At 36.5% G+C, this 15107-nt stretch overlaps 1 protein-coding gene across 5 annotated transcripts in view; it reads left to right on the forward strand.

Annotated features, from left to right (window-relative positions):
* Positions 1–15107, forward strand: part of DICER1 (dicer 1, ribonuclease III) — a 67377-nt gene that overhangs the window by 30546 nt on the left and 21724 nt on the right. For all 5 annotated transcript variants that reach the window (XM_040599770.1, XM_040599772.1, XM_040599769.1 and 2 more), the window contains 10 exons: positions 308–468; positions 1835–2003; positions 4077–4549; positions 7129–7261; positions 7984–8226; positions 8321–8475; positions 10415–10547; positions 11056–11131; positions 12258–12397; positions 14783–14962. In XM_040599770.1, the coding sequence (XP_040455704.1) occupies positions 308–468; positions 1835–2003; positions 4077–4549; positions 7129–7261; positions 7984–8226; positions 8321–8475; positions 10415–10547; positions 11056–11131; positions 12258–12397; positions 14783–14962 (1863 nt within the window). The remainder of the gene's footprint in view (positions 1–307; positions 469–1834; positions 2004–4076; positions 4550–7128; positions 7262–7983; positions 8227–8320; positions 8476–10414; positions 10548–11055; positions 11132–12257; positions 12398–14782; positions 14963–15107) is intronic.

Below are 15107 nucleotides of genomic sequence, written 5' to 3' on the forward strand. Positions count from 1 at the left end.
TGTGGAAGTATTAGGAGATGTGTATTATAAATGTAGCAAGGATATTCTGTGAAATGCTAACTAGTTATATTTTTCCATGTTGTAAATATTTACCTTTAAAGATAATTGCCATTAAATGTTAATCAATTTCTAGTTTAATCTCCAGTCAGTAGAACAGAAAAACCTCATTCAATGTGTTGTTCCTTTTCCAAGACCTGCTATTGAAATGCTAGTTTCCAACTAAGCATCTAAGTTAGCAGTCTGCTAGTTTCGTATTAGATTTGCAGGATCATTGTCCTAAGGTATTTCATTCTGTTTTACTTCACAGATCTGTGAGGATTATCCATCATGTCCTCGAATCTTGGGATTAACCGCTTCCATTTTAAATGGGAAATGTGATCCTGCTGAGCTAGAGGAGAAGATCCAGAAACTGGAGAAAATTTTAAAAAGTAATGCTGAAACTGCAACTGATTTGGTGGTCTTAGACAGGTACGTTGTACAATTATGGCTTTTAAATTGATGCTTGCATTTTCACTTTGGATGGAGGAATAAACCAGTGGAATTATTTCCTCTTAAGTTTTAGGAGACCTTGTGTGTGTGTGGTGCCATTACTTCTATTTAGGGTGAAGAGGGAATGTTAAATTGCTTTTTGAGTAACAGTGTTGAAGCACATCTTTCCTTGAAGTTAAGTACAAAGGGTGATTTGCCTTGGTATTCAGGTTTTCTGTAGCTGTTAAAATAAAACAAAAAAGACCCAACAAAACAACTAAAAAGAACCTCAAAAGACCAAACTGAAAAGCTCAACCAAATGACAACAACAAAGAGAAACCCAACACACCACACCGCCAACCTAAAAAATTCATGTTCCACAACACATTTCTGAACTTGTAAAATGCACCTTCTTATGTTTGGATAGTAACTGGGTCATGTTCAGAGTATGCCTAATGTTGCTATTTAATTTAGAAAAAAAGATGTTCTTAATACCAGAAAAGTTGCGTGATTTTTTTACTGTATTTTTCTCTCAAATAAGTAGCCTGGCTTTAGTGGCTGATGAAAAAGAGGGAGATAAGAGGAAGTAGTAAAAACTGTATTTAAATAGCAGAGCTGAGTAGGTGTTTTCCTCTGTTCTTAACAGAATGTAGAATTTTGTGAATGTTGCTTAAAGTAAAGGTGGTGATAGTGTGATGACTTGTAGGGGAAAATTATTGTGAAATGATTCATATGTAGTATGTTTTCCTGCACCAGCTGTACTGTGTTGTTGAATTTCAGCTAAAGGTAAAGATGGTTATTTCATGGTCTGGAACAGGTGTTTTGTGGGTGTGTTTTTTAAATGCATTTTTCTGAACTTGCGAGCCATTTGCTTTTAAGAATTTCTCACTCATAGCTTTGCCATTTAAGAATACTAGTTATTTTACTTGTTTAAGTGTATATATGGACCTAAATTTACATTATGCAAATCATTTTTATGATGAGTTATCTTCATAAATCTTGCCGTATCAGAAGAGTACATTTTGGAAAACCAAAATTGAAGATGGTTGTCAAATAAATTCAGATTGCTTTGCCTTAAATTTTCCAATATTTGAAATGAAGGTAGTGATAATAACCTCCTTTTTAGGCAGTGTATTAGAAAGAACAGTGTTTTACAATGGAGTAGTTTAGTATTTGGGGCAGTGGATATTTTTTTTTTACATTGAAGTAATTTAACTGTGTATCTATTCATTATATTAATTCATGGTGGGGAAAGAAATATACTTGAATACGCTTCATGTTGCTGTTATTTGCCATATAACCTTAACAGGCTGAAATAGCTGACTTTCAGAAGCTGTGTTTAACTTGATCTTTGCCCTCAATTAAGATATACTTCTCAGCCATGTGAGATTGTTGTAGACTGTGGACCATATACTGACAAAAGTGGGTTGTATGGAAGATTATTAAAGGAATTGGATGAAGCACTTACTTTTCTAAATGACTGCAACATATCTGTACATTCAAAAGAAAGAGATTCTACCTTAATTTCTAAGCAGGTAAGGACATCAAGCTATGTGAAAAACCTGGGGAGCAGAAATCTTACTACTGTTTTTCTTTGCTGTGTGTGTTACATTACTGAAACAGAATCTAAGCTAGCCATCCCAGACTAAGCAGAAAGACTTCTGAACTTTTGTACTCACTAACAGTGCAGGTCTTCTCATAAATGAGTGGGGCTTGAATGACAGCCATTGATTAGAACTTCATCTAGCTTGAGATTCAGATTTGCTTAAGGCAATGAAACAATTCTGCACCCTGGTGTTGTGGGTCCTTATTTCTGAAGTCAAGAATTTGCCATCTTCGTGATCTCCTATGACCTTTGAATAATTCCGTACAGAAAAGGAGGTAATGCATCAGGAAATATATGGAAAAGGTGTACCTAGGTATGTTAAAAGATGATAAAGTAAGAATTTGGGCAAAAATTCCAGCCATAGATCTACAGTTTCTACAATTTATCTTAGAACAATATTGGACTAGTGCCACACCTTGCTGGAATGGAATTTGAACCTGAAGCTTGCCCATAACTTTCTTTGTGTTTGCCCCTATGTTTTCATGCAAGGTGTGAAGGGTGGAATCCAGAAGGCATGTCACGGGGTCCAGGCAGCCCTTTTTCCCTCTTGGGCTTTGTGCTTTGGAATTACCTCCTGAGATACAACTATTTAAGTATATAAATTAACAAGAAGTCAGTAGTGAGTCACATTTCTATAATAGCCTGTGAGGAAGCTGGAGAACGTACTTTCTTCAGCCCAAAGTATTCAGGTTTCCTTTAACATTCTTAGAAACCCAACACTCTGACGCTGTCCAGCAAAAGATTATTTGGGCCAGAGAGAAGGATTATACATAATGCAGCCTATCACAGCCGCACAGGAAAAGGAAGTCCTGGTTATTTCTGTGCTAAACATGAAATGTTATAGGGTGAAATACATAAGGAATGCTGGCAGCTAGGGGCAGTCACCAGGATTTGCATAGTCCGGAAGAGTGGATTAACTGCTGTGCTTCTAATGCATGTAACCCTCTGTGCTTTTTTTTCTGATCCAGTAGTTCTCCAAGAAGATGGAGGCACTCATATTAAGAAAAATAAATCAGTTTTCAGCCTGAGCTGCCTTTTGTCTTGATACCAGAGACCATCAAGCCTCTATGTGCAGTTGTAATTAGTTTAGATAAATTTTGCCCCTAATTAAGTCTTACAGCTAACAAATGTCTGGGAAGGTATTGTAAAAAGGATGATACCTGTTTACCTCCTCACAGAAGGGAAGAAGAAAGAGAAATTAAAGCAGCAACTGAAAACTGTCATTCTGACTGTTATAATTCTGTTGTAACAGTATGTCCAGATCGTGAACCTTTTTAATGGTATTGCCATTGTACTGCATTTCTGGTTTTCTAGTTTGTTTGGCCACTTGACTCTTCAGGAGGGAACAGCCTGCCATAAAATAAGATGGTGGTGGTTCACAATTGTCCATGCTGTTTTGTCTGAGCAGGGTGTAGTTCTCTTTGGTTTTCCTATTCCATCCATGTATACAAACCCTGATGTTGTTTGGGTTTTTTTCTTTGAGAGACTAGACTTGTGAAGATTATCCTAAGGCCACTGTACAAGTTTCTGGTTAGATACTTTTGAAACCCTGGCAAATATCAGTAACCAAGTAGCAATGCCCAGTAAAGCATTAATTTTGTTAATTCCATGTTAAAATACAAACGGTAGTAATTTCTGCTTTGTTTATCTAGCTGTCTCAAGAAGCATTCTCCTTTCTAACATAATTATCTTAAGGTAAATTTCAAATCACAGTTCCACAAGACTGCAAAATATTCTTTGAGCTTTTTTTTGAGATGCAGAAATGTACAAAGTTCAAAGTTTAGTTATAGTAATTTAGGGGGGAGGGGAAAACTGGCTTCATTAGAAACACCAACGTTCCCAAAGTCATCTAAATAACAAAAGCAGACTTGTAAATATTTTTATAATAGAAAAATTTTTATAATCCTTACAAAGATTGTTATATGAGAAACAAGATCCTGGTCTTAAATGAATAGTTCACGAATGTACTCTTTGAACTGATATTTTAATTCTTTTGTTGTAGATACTGTCAGACTGTCGAGCTGTGTTGGTTGTTCTGGGACCCTGGTGTGCAGATAAGGTAGCTGGGATGATGGTGAGAGAGCTACAGAAGTATATCAAACATGAACAAGAGGAGCTGCACAGGAAATTTTTATTGTTTACAGACACTTTCTTAAGGAAAATCCATGCACTCTGTGAAGAGCACTTCTCGCCTGCCTCACTTGACCTGAAATTTGTAACCCCAAAAGTAATAAAGCTGCTTGAAATCTTGCGCAAATATAAACCATATGAACGGCAGCAGTTTGAAAGTGTTGAATGGTATAACAATAGAAATCAGGATAATTACGTATCTTGGAGTGATTCTGAAGATGATGATGAGGATGAAGAAATTGAGGAGAAAGAGAAGCCAGAGACTAATTTCCCATCTCCCTTTACTAATATTTTATGTGGAATTATTTTTGTGGAAAGAAGATATACAGCAGTTGTTCTAAATAGGTAAAGCTTTTTATTTAAAAAAAAAATTAAGAAAAGCAGACTCAGCTGCCAGCATGTGGATGCTAATATCATTAATATGTGGGGGATTGTCTTGTGTTTTCAGAACTCTTATTTTAAAGTTTATTTAGGAGATCATACTGAATCTGTGTAAAGAATAACAAAAAAATAGTAATTTAGGCAATGTGTGAGTGGATTTAGTTGAAGGGACTCTGCTGATTGTATCTGTACTTATTCTGTATATACAGATGGAAAGACTGTCTCCTGAATAAGGAAGTCTTGAGTGTTTGAATTAGTATTGCCAAAACCACTCAAGCCCTCCACTAACCCATTATGGATCATTATACAGAACTGTTAAAGCAGAATTATAATTTTTCTTAAAATATATTTATTATGGTAATATGTAGAGACTAGAATCCCATTTTATGAAGTCAGTGATGACTGAAGAGCAAAATTCATGGCATGTATTGTACTTTATGGGAGAAATGGGTAGGAATTTTCTCTAAAGCAGTAATTAGATTGAATCTCTTTCTTTAGAGACCTTTAGCAGCATCCACTGCACATACTGTATAATACTACAAATTAGAAAAAAAAGACAAAACCCAAACCAAAAAAAACCCTTGGCTTATTCTTTGATTATCATTACACACAACTGATGAAGTGGCTCACTTACTGTTTTATTTGGTGGATACAATGGAGTTCTGTTGTCCATAAGTTCCTTTCCAGAACAGAAAACATTTTTTTAAGGCCATTTTCCTTCTATTTTTGTTGTGGTGCCTCTCCAGGTCCCTTAGAGAAAGTCTGATAGCAGAAGTTCTTGTGTCTGTTTGAAAAACAACACCTGTTACCTACTGCTAATAATACTTTTTTAACCACAGAGTTGAAGTCTTGAATGTTTCGCAAGAACTTGCAAAAGATGTGCATAGTGAAATGTTTAATTGTCTATTTCTATAAGAAATGAGGTACACTAGAGTGTTTGAGATTCTTAGTAGGTACTCAAACTGAAGCTATATGACTTGACAGAAATGCCATGTGGAATAAGAAATATTTTTAAAAAAATTAGGGAGGTTGTCTAGTTATTAACCCATACTTTCATAGTATGTCTGTCTCAAAAGCCTAGACTGTGTACAGATATGTGATTCATTAGTTCAAGGCTAAATGAATTCACATGCATTTTAGTGCAGGAGGATCCCTCTCATCCATTTCCATAAGGATGGCAAGCTATTTGCCACTCTTCTATTCTCTTGCCTATGCTTCCTGTCCATTTGTTTTAAGAGACTGCAAAGGAAAGAAGTCTTCAGGGTGTTTTATGTTCCCATAAATCTTGTTTAAAACAAAGACCAGGTAAAGGGGAGAGACTTCAGTAGTTTTCCAAGGGTAGAAAGGGCAGGGAAAACTAGCATTTTCCATCTGGTTTGGCAGCAGCTGACTGAGCAGGTGGTAGGTGTATAGCTGGGGACTGGCACAGCAGCCATTGCCTCATACATGAGGCAGAACTTCTAGAGATGTAACTGGGGAAGGTTTGAGTGACTGTTGAGTTATACAGAGGAAGGCTGTCCTTTGGGTATGAGGAGCACGTGGCAATGGACATGATGGATGTGCTATGAGCAAAGTGGTACTGGGGTGGCTATAGTGAGACATGCAAGGGGAGTAATTTTTTTTGTATCTGATCCGTTGATTTTTATGGGCTCTGCTGCTCAAAAACCTGTTACAGTTGAGAAATCTCAGGTTCTGTCCATGCTAATAACTGATGAACTAAGGATGCTACAGCATACTTACTTTGTACAGTGTAATTATGCTTTTAAATCTATAAATGACTAGTTCTAGATTCAGTGCGTTATCTATATGATCAATCTTCTGCCACGTCTGTAAAATCAGAACAATGCACAAGCCAGCATTTTCTGCTTCTGTAACCTGAAGGACGTAGGGGAATAAACAGAGCATGGATGATCCTCGCTTCCCTGTTCAGTGTTCCTTTTACAGAATTGCATTAAATCCTCCAATTGTAGATGCATTTGGGTTAATTTTAAGAGTAGTAAACATCTTAATCTGTAGGTTGAGCATCGCTCTTTAGAAAAACAGGTCAACATTTTGTCATTAGTATACCTGAACAGAATACATATTTTAACATTAAGGAGAATAACAATCAATGTTTTAACCTAAAAATTAAAACCTTATGTTGAGGAAACATACTTTGTTGAGGGACCAGTTACAGGTCTTTCTGCTAAAATCAGTCATAATTTACAGAAAATAAGGTAAACTAAATTGTTGTGAGTAGGGTGCCTTAACAACAAGGAGCCTTAGAGCAATAGATTGGTTTAAAAATAGCAGGTTTTACCATGATAGGTCTGAAATGCATGTGCTGCACATATAGACTGCACCCATACAAAACATCTTTTGTTATCTGTACAGAAGTTTTCACTAGAACTAATGTTTTTGGAGAATCTAAGGTCAGTTTATGTGTTAGCATGGCTTAATTATCATGCTTCCATTTTTTTCTTTTAATGTAGGTCTTGAAAACAAAAGGTTGTCTTCCATTTTCCGGGTTGTGTGACTTCTAAAAACTTATGTAATATTTTTAGGTTAATAAAAGAAGCTGGCAAACAAGATCCAGAACTGGCTTACATCAGTAGCAATTTTATAACTGGACATGGCATTGGCAAGAACCAGCCTCGTAACAAGCAGATGGAAGTAGAATTCAGAAAACAGGAAGAGGTAACTTCAAGAAAAATAATTGAAACTAGCAGTACCTTCAGAACCTTTTGTTTTCTTCTTCCTTCTTTTAAAAAAATATTATTATTATTATAGTTTGTGTGTCTTAAAAACCAAACCAACAGGCAGAGTCATTGGCACTATCACTGGAAGTTCAGGGAATACCCTTAGTTTAACAAATACGCATACTTACTGGAGATATAGGTGTTCTTCATTTAAAAAAGTTTGAAGATACTGCTATGTCACATTGCACAAGCAGAAATTAAAACTTTCAAGTCATGTTTGTATCGGATCATCAACCATCTTTCTCTGCATTGGGTTGGTAGTACAGTAATACTGTGAAGAAGATCAGAAGTACCAGCTCTAGAATGTGCTCCACCCTCTGAATGTAGCATTTATTTTTATTTTTTTATGCTACAGCTGAAAAATTGTAAACAAACAGGTGGGATTGTCTGTATTGCTAGTGGCTTCTTGGAGTCATGTAATATGACATACCAGATCTGTTTCCTAGAAATCTGTTCTGATAAACAGTCTTTCTGTGATTCTGAGAAGACTTTTTGTGGTAGTTTTATATCTACATATTTAAACAAGTTTTTGGAATGTCTGACTGACTCTCGTTGCTTTGTGTTTGTTTGTTTGGTTGGTTTTTTTTTGCTTTTGATGAATCTGATGATTAAAAGAGATCTCAGACTAATATCTCAAATTTGTCTTCATTACTTTGACAGGTTCTTAGAAAATTCCGAGCACATGAGACCAACTTGCTTATTGCTACTAGTATTGTAGAAGAGGGTGTTGACATACCAAAATGCAATTTGGTGGTGCGTTTTGATTTGCCCACAGAATACCGTTCCTATGTGCAGTCAAAAGGAAGAGCTAGAGCACCAATTTCCAATTACATTATGTTAGCAGATACAGACAAAATCAAAAGTTTTGAAGAAGATCTTAAGACGTACAAAGCAATTGAGAAGGTATGGGATCAGAGGAATGCACATGCTTTTGTTAAATATATCACAGTAGTGTTTAAGGGAAAAATCTCACATGTTCTGTTCTTTAAATGTTAAGATCCTCAGAAACAAATGCTCAAAATCTGTTGATACCAATGAAACTGAAAGTGAACCCATTGTTGATGATGATGATGTATTTCCACCCTATGTGTTGAGGCCAGATGAGAACAGTCCAAGAGTTACTATTAACACTGCTATTGGACACATAAATAGGTAAGAGGCACATTCACTTTATATTTCTTGTCTTTGAATAGAAAGTTTCTCAGGCTGTCTCACGACATAGAAGCATAGGCTAGGGCATTGTGTATATTTCCTCTTGGGAAACTCGGTGGTATCCTCCCTCCTAAAGAAAGTGGTCACAGTGGTTTGAAGGGATAATTTGCTTTTTGTCTGTTTATCCTAATGCGGTTCTAGCTCTGATAACAAAAGTAGTGATACCAATTCCTTTTTAATTAAAAGCTGCCCTGAAAACAGTTTCAAAATGGGTAGTAAGATTATTTTTTTAATTTTTTGCTCTTGACAAGCTAGGTTTAAAAAGACATAAATAGATAAAAGTGGCTTGTTAAAACTGTACTAAAATCTTCCATTTCTAATATATGCATTTGTAATAGGAATCTATTATCCTGTTGAAAAACAAAAACATGGTAAGCTGAACATAATAAAAGTTCACAAGACAGGATGGTATCTTCTAAAGGAGCTAGCTAAATATCATCTTTGTAAGGCCATGGCAGTTGGAGGAGGTCCTCAGCGACAGGAAAAAGTAAGTGTTATGACACTTCAAAAAAGGCAAGGAAGAAGATCCAGGGAGCTACAGACTGGTAAAGTTTACCTTAGTCATACGTAATCTTATGGACCAGGTCCTCATGGAAGCAGTTTCCAGGCACATAAAGGAAAAGGGGGTCGACAGCAGCCAGCAGTTTTATCGAGGGTGGGTTTTGCCTGACCAAACTTGTTGTCTCCTGTGTGATGAAGTGATTGACTCTAGAAGGGAAAAAGCAGTGAATATCATTTACTTAAGTAAAGCTTTTGATGCAACTGCCGTAGTACCTTAGTAGCCAAATTCTTGACATACAGTCCATTTTGGTGGACTGTCTGGTAAATAAAACCTGGCCAAGCAGTTGGATTCAAAGGGTGTAATGATAGATGATTGTTGAAGGCTAGCTAGCAGCTGGTTATACGTGGCACTACTTATGTCATAAGGGGTCCAGTACAGTTTAACACCAGCATGTTTGGTTTTGACACTGTTGTGGTTTTAACACCAGCTGGCAACTAAGTACCATGCAGATGCTTGCTCACTCCCCTGCCCCTTCTGCCACAGTGGGATGGGGAGGAGAATTAGGAAAAAGGTAAAGCTCGTGGATTGAGATAGAACAATTTAGTAATTGAAATAAAATATAACAACAACAATTGTAATGGGAAGGAGAGGGCAGAACAAAATCCAAAAGGTGGGGGTGAACCCCAAAAAACAAGCAGCTATGCGCACAGTACAGTTGCTCACCACACACGGACCGATGCCCAGCCAGTCCCTGAGCAGCGATCGGCAGCCCTGGCCAACCACTCCCAGTTTATATAGTGAGCATGACAATCTATGCTATGGAATATGGCTTTGGCCAGTTCAGGTCAGCTGTCCTGGCCTTCTTGCTTGCTGGCAGGGCCTGAGAAACTCCAAAGTCCTTGACTTGTACTTAACACACTGATGTTTCTAGTTCTTGCTATCAGCCTTCTCATACTAAATCCAAAACAGCACTGTACCAGCTACTAAGAAAATTAACTCTATCCCAGCCAAAACCAGGACAGACGCAAAGTTGGGAGAGGGGAAAGTGAATGCAGTGGAGAAAGGGCTACCGTGACAAATAGGAGGAATAGGACAACAATAAATTCAGGAGATAAAGACAATTGCGAACTCTGGGACCTGAGATGGAATGTTCTTGTGCATCATTGCAACCTTGCTGGAGACCAGCTTTGTAGTAAAGGCCTTGGAGGTCTTCTGCTCAGTAGTTACTGAATATGAGTCAGTGGCATACCCTTGTAGTGCCCAGTATGGCCTGAAATCTTCTGTAGTCTTTACACCAGTAAAGCAAGATTCCACTGAAATACATTTAGGTTTCAATTTGCAGGTTTTGATGATTTGTAAAATGTTTTGTCAACTTAGGTACTGCGCTAGATTACCAAGTGATCCATTTACACACCTAGCTCCCAAGTGTAAAACCCGAGAACTACCTGATCATACGTTTTACTCTACTCTCTACCTGCCAATCAACTCACCTCTTCGAGCTTCAATTGTTGTAGGTATTTGGGGAAGGAAAAGCATGGGAATAAGTGAATAAGTTGGTGTAGATTTCTGTGCAATTTCTAGAACTAGTTTCATTGTTGTTAATGAAAATCACTGCTGCTTTTCGTACGTTGTACTCAGTAACTGTATTTAGATCACTGTTTGTTTATGTTATAATGCATTTCCCGGCAGTTACTGTTTATTCCAAAGACAAAAATATTTAGATACTCTTCCCAGTACCTTGGTTTTTCATGCATTTATGTATCAGTTGGAAAACGACCTTTATTGGTTTTGTTCTGTAGTATGTTGAGTTCTGGTAATTTGTAACTTTGACTTCTCTGGAAAAAACACATTAGTCTGAACATCTTCACAAAACTGTCATCAGTGGTGTGTTTGGTTTTTTTTTTTAAAAAAAGCTTTGCTTGCCTTATATGTTTGAGTTAAGCTAAACTAATTAAATATGTATAAGAAGTAATGTGCTAATCAACCAAAATTTTAAAGAAATGTTTGAATGTTTATAGGGTCCTCCAATGAGTTGTGCAAGACTGGCTGAGAGAGTTGTAGCTCTTATTTGCTGTGAAAAACTGCACAAAATTGGTAAGAATTGGAAAAACAACACCTCTTTGGTAAAGAATATTTTGTAATAGAGAATTTAACATGGTACAGATGTTGTACATGTATGTGCATTTCTGCTATAGCCATCTACTTAGCTTTCTTTCTCTTGCCTTATTTTGTGATATGATCATGTACTTACTAATCTAGCTTGCACCTTGTAAGCTAAAGTTAAATTTTCCAGGGGAATCTTGTGTTTAACGTATTTAATCGTTAACAGCAAATGCAACATTAATACAAGACGTGCAGATTTTGATGTTGAATATACTTAGTAAAGGGGAGAAGAGTCTTGTTCTCTAGAAGATGTTGATTATAGGTCAGGGACTACATTCTGCAGCTAAAAAGTAACTTGTTTTTTAAAGTGAATTGTAGCAAATCAAAATATAAAATAGACAGCCCTAAATTTATTACATTCTTTAGTGTAAAGTCATCTTCCAGAAGTAGGACTCTCCAGGATTACTTCAGTTCTCTTGTCTCTATTAAGTATAATGGAGCATATTCTTTATTGTGGAATGTTTTAAAGCGAATTCCATGTTATGGGTACTTTGAAGTACAGAAGTATTTATCTTCTAAGGAAAAAAAAAATTGTAGGTCTGGGGTGGTTTGTGGGGGTTTTTTTTGCCCGAGTTAAACCTTTTGATGACTGAATTCATACTAATAAATGTATCCAAGAATAACACCATGATGGCTCAACTCAGTGTTGACAGTGCACAGTCAACAGTAGTAATTCCCTTTTTAGAATGATACAGAAATATAACTGTTCCCTCTTTCTTGGCATAACTCCATGTGAGTGATCTTTAAATGAGTGTTTCTGTTACTTGTTATTTTTATGGCTAAAAAGAGTTTATTTTTCTTTATTTTCATTATAGAAGTCAATATTTTTTTGAAAATTTCAGAGATTTTTACTACAAATAAGTATTTTTGCCAAAAATCCAATCTTTTATCACTCTATCCCCAAAGTTACGCTTTTGGAGCGTTGCAGTTGTAAGCATATTTTAAAAACTTAGGTGAAGTGTTTTCATGAGCAATCACGTCTACTGTGTAGTATCTGAAGGACCAAGGTGTTGTTAGTTCATAATGCTATTTCTTTATGCTCTTCCATAATACTCAGGTGAACTGGATGATCATTTGATGCCAGTTGGTAAAGAAACGGTTAAATATGAGGAGGAGCTTGATTTACATGATGAAGAAGAAACCAGTGTTCCAGGAAGGCCAGGCTCTACAAAACGGAGACAGTGCTATCCTAAAGCTGTTAGTATCACTTACTACTGTCCAGCTCTCCGATCAAATGCTTTATTACTAATAAGACAAAATTTTCAACTCTTGGTCTTACCTGATAAGAATCTTTTGCGACAAGTCTTGTATTTATAGTGGAAATATTTTGCAGTTTTAACTGTATGGAAATTTGCACTATGACCATATGCTTTGGGAGCATGCCTGTAGTTCAAAGAATGTACAGTTTCTGTAAAGCTTGTTGACTGTATTTGTCTGGTATAGAAATAACTGGGAAGAACTGTCCTGCATTAATAATCTGTAAAATTGTCTAAGTTGTCTGGTGAATGTACTACAGCAAAGGAAAAGGTACTGGCTTTTTAGACAAATAATTGAAGATTGAAGGAGGAGATGACCAGGGGGTCAAAATTATCTGCCAGGTGCCTAACACAGATATTTTCATTTTTATATATGCTTGGTTTAGTTTAGTTTGACTGTACTAGTCAAACACAAAATTTCATCATTTTTTTTGTTTTAAATCTTTAGAATATCAATTAATTATATTTTCAATATTTTACACTCTTTTAAAAGTTCTGAATATTATACTTAATATGCTAAAGGAATCACAGAAGATACTTAATAATGTAGAGCTATAGTAAGTAACGTATCCGTAGATCTGTTACAACAGGTTTCAGCCACATCAGTTTGTAGAATTGGACTTCTTAGATAGTATTTATGGGAGAACGTCAAAATACTTGAAAAGTAAGAGAAAATGGAGAATAGCAGCTTTGTCAGAGTATTTTGCAACTATTCTGGAACCTTCCTTCTTCCCCTGCAGTTGTTACAGGTTCTGTCTAAGGTCCTTTGAATAGTAAAGGCGACTAATTCAGAATAGGTTGCATAGTAGCTTCTGATAATCTTTGCATTTCACAGAGAAACTGTTAGCCTTTGGCCCCACGTAGGAATGTCAGCATGTGCGCTCAGTAGTAGGCTGTAGTGCTGCGTTGTATGTTCACATCCAGCCTCAGTTATGATACAGCCCTAAAGTAATTCTATTTTTTGCATCCTCCACATGCCCTAATTTTATTAGTACTTTAAATAATTGGTTATTGGAAAGCTTAGGAGAGGATACAGTGGCATCACAGAGTATGTTACAGAGGGAACAGATGAGAAAACCTTTTTCTTGCAAGACTTCACAAACAGTTTGAATCTTGGCACAGTGTTTCTTGGTGCTTCTTGTTACAAGTGACTTTGTCGATCCTCTTATCTCACTAGTGATTGTTGGAATAGGGGTGACTCATAAAATGCACGATTATGATATCCCTTATTCAGAGGAGTTGATTTGTCAAGTGATGCATCATGCTTTCTCAGTTGTTTTTGTTGGGTTTTTTTATACAGAATCCAAGAATACTTTCACTTGTTTTTGTCTCAACTTTTCACATCTGGAAAAGAAGCTTTGGCAAATGTTTAAGGTCTACAAGATCCTCTGGGCTTAATATAGTTATTAAACTTATGAGTAATTTTCCATTAAGCCATGGCCATAGTTTTGCTACAATATAAATTTAAAATCCAGAGCTACATGTATTGCAAATTTAGTTTTAGATAAACAGGAGGATCATTTTTGAGACCTACAAAGTAATGAACTCTGACCAAACATAAAACATGGTTTCTTAAGGTCTATGACAAATATGAGCAGCAGAGTTAAAAGTGCTTTTGGCTGTTGTGAGTATTAACATTTGTAAGTTACAGTTTTTACTAAAAGACTTCTATAGTGTAGTGCCTGGGTAAAGGGGTAGTGTATTGAATTTTGTTTGTGTTTGTTCCATGTATAAAACCCACTTTTGATACGTTTAAAAGTATGCTGGGGAAAAGTATCCGTGTTAATGAAGCTGTAAGTTCAGCCAAGCTTATATGAAAATTGAATTACTGGGATGTAGGGTTTTTTTCTGGGCATACATTTTTTTTTTCTCCACCCCACCCCACCCCCTTTTTTTTTTTTTCCTCTCCCCTTCCTTCTTCTCCTGCTAAGGTCTAAAAAGTGTCCTCCAGAGTTACTGGCTAAATATGGAAATTAACATCAAAACATCAGTTGTATTTATGGTGTCTGTGTCCTACAGTTAGACTTCTATTTCTAACACAGGGTGTGTACAGAGGAAGTTTGGGGATGTAATGGAAGTTGCCTCTTGGCAAACAGCAAGATCTGGGAGCATAGTGCTCCCCTGATACAAGTGTTCAGACAGATCTCATGGCTGCCAGGCCAGGCTGCTGACCAAACATTTTTGCTTATGAAAGAAAACATTACTTAAGTCCAGATTTTTAGCAATACTTTTCAAGTAAGCATGTGAAGCCATGTTGAAAAAAATTCTTTAGGTGAATTTTGGTGATTTTTATCACGTTAATTTTTTTTCTGTTTTTGATTTTTAGATTCCAGAATGTTTAAGGGATAGTTATCCTAAACCTGATCAGCCCTGTTACCTATATGTGATAGGAATGGTGTTGACAACTCCTCTACCTGATGAGCTCAACTTCAGGAGACGAAAGCTGTATCCTCCTGAGGATACCACAAGATGTTTTGGCATATTGACAGCCAAACCTATACCTCAGGTAATGATTCTAACTCGTTTTCTTATTCTACATGCCTTGCAACCTGTCATTTCCCACTCTACTCCCTAACCCTCAGACTTGGGGACTTCTGGAAATGACAGTAAGTGCTACTTGTATTAATAACCTCCAGAAAATAAGCAATAAT

This window comes from Falco naumanni, chromosome 7, assembly GCF_017639655.2.
Source record: "Falco naumanni isolate bFalNau1 chromosome 7, bFalNau1.pat, whole genome shotgun sequence".
Taxonomy (NCBI): Eukaryota; Metazoa; Chordata; class Aves; order Falconiformes; family Falconidae; genus Falco; species Falco naumanni.